This window comes from Oxyura jamaicensis, chromosome 18 (genome assembly GCF_011077185.1).
Source record: "Oxyura jamaicensis isolate SHBP4307 breed ruddy duck chromosome 18, BPBGC_Ojam_1.0, whole genome shotgun sequence".
Lineage (NCBI taxonomy): Eukaryota > Metazoa > Chordata > Aves > Anseriformes > Anatidae > Oxyura > Oxyura jamaicensis.
Genome location: NC_048910.1, coordinates 5943535 through 5944032, shown reverse-complemented (window position 1 = coordinate 5944032; position 498 = coordinate 5943535). Strand labels below are relative to the sequence as shown.

General features: G+C 81.9%; 1 protein-coding gene across 1 annotated transcript in view; it reads right to left on the bottom strand.

Moving 5' to 3' along the window:
• Positions 1–382, bottom strand: part of SUMO2 (small ubiquitin like modifier 2) — a 7154-nt gene extending 6772 nt beyond the window's left edge. The window contains exon 1 of the mRNA XM_035342566.1: positions 208–382. Within this exon, the coding sequence (XP_035198457.1) occupies positions 208–228 (21 nt within the window). The 5' untranslated portion in view covers positions 229–382. The remainder of the gene's footprint in view (positions 1–207) is intronic.
• Between the last annotated feature and the right edge of the window lie 116 nt (positions 383–498).

The window sequence follows — 498 nt, the reverse complement described above, 5'->3', positions numbered from 1 at the left end:
GGGCGGGAAGGCGGCGGCCGGGGCTGGGGGCGGCAAAATGGCGGGGGGACGGCGGGGCCCCGGCGCTGCGCTGGGCCCGGGCCGGGCCGGGCTGGGTGGCCGGGGCCTGGCCTCCCGCCGCCGCCGCCGCCGCCTGAGGGGCGAAGTGAGGCGGAGGGGAGGAGGGGGGGAGGGAGGCGGAGGGGGGCGGGAAGGCGCCGGCCTCACCTTGGGCTTCTCGTCGGCCATGGCGAGTCGGCGGGGTCCGGGCCGCTCCGAGCGCCTCACAAAGGGGGGGACGGAGCGAGCGAGCGCGGCGGAGGAGAGAGAGGAGAGGAGAGAGAGGGGGAGGGAGAGAGAGAGAGAGGGGGAGGGGGGGGGGGGGGAGGGAGCGCGCGCGCGCCCCGGCCGTTACATAACGCGGCGGGAGGCGGAGCGTGCGCGCGCCCCCGGCGGCCGGCCCGCGCTGCGTGCGCGCGCCCCGCCCCGCCCCTCCCCGCTCCGCTCCGCCCGCCGGGC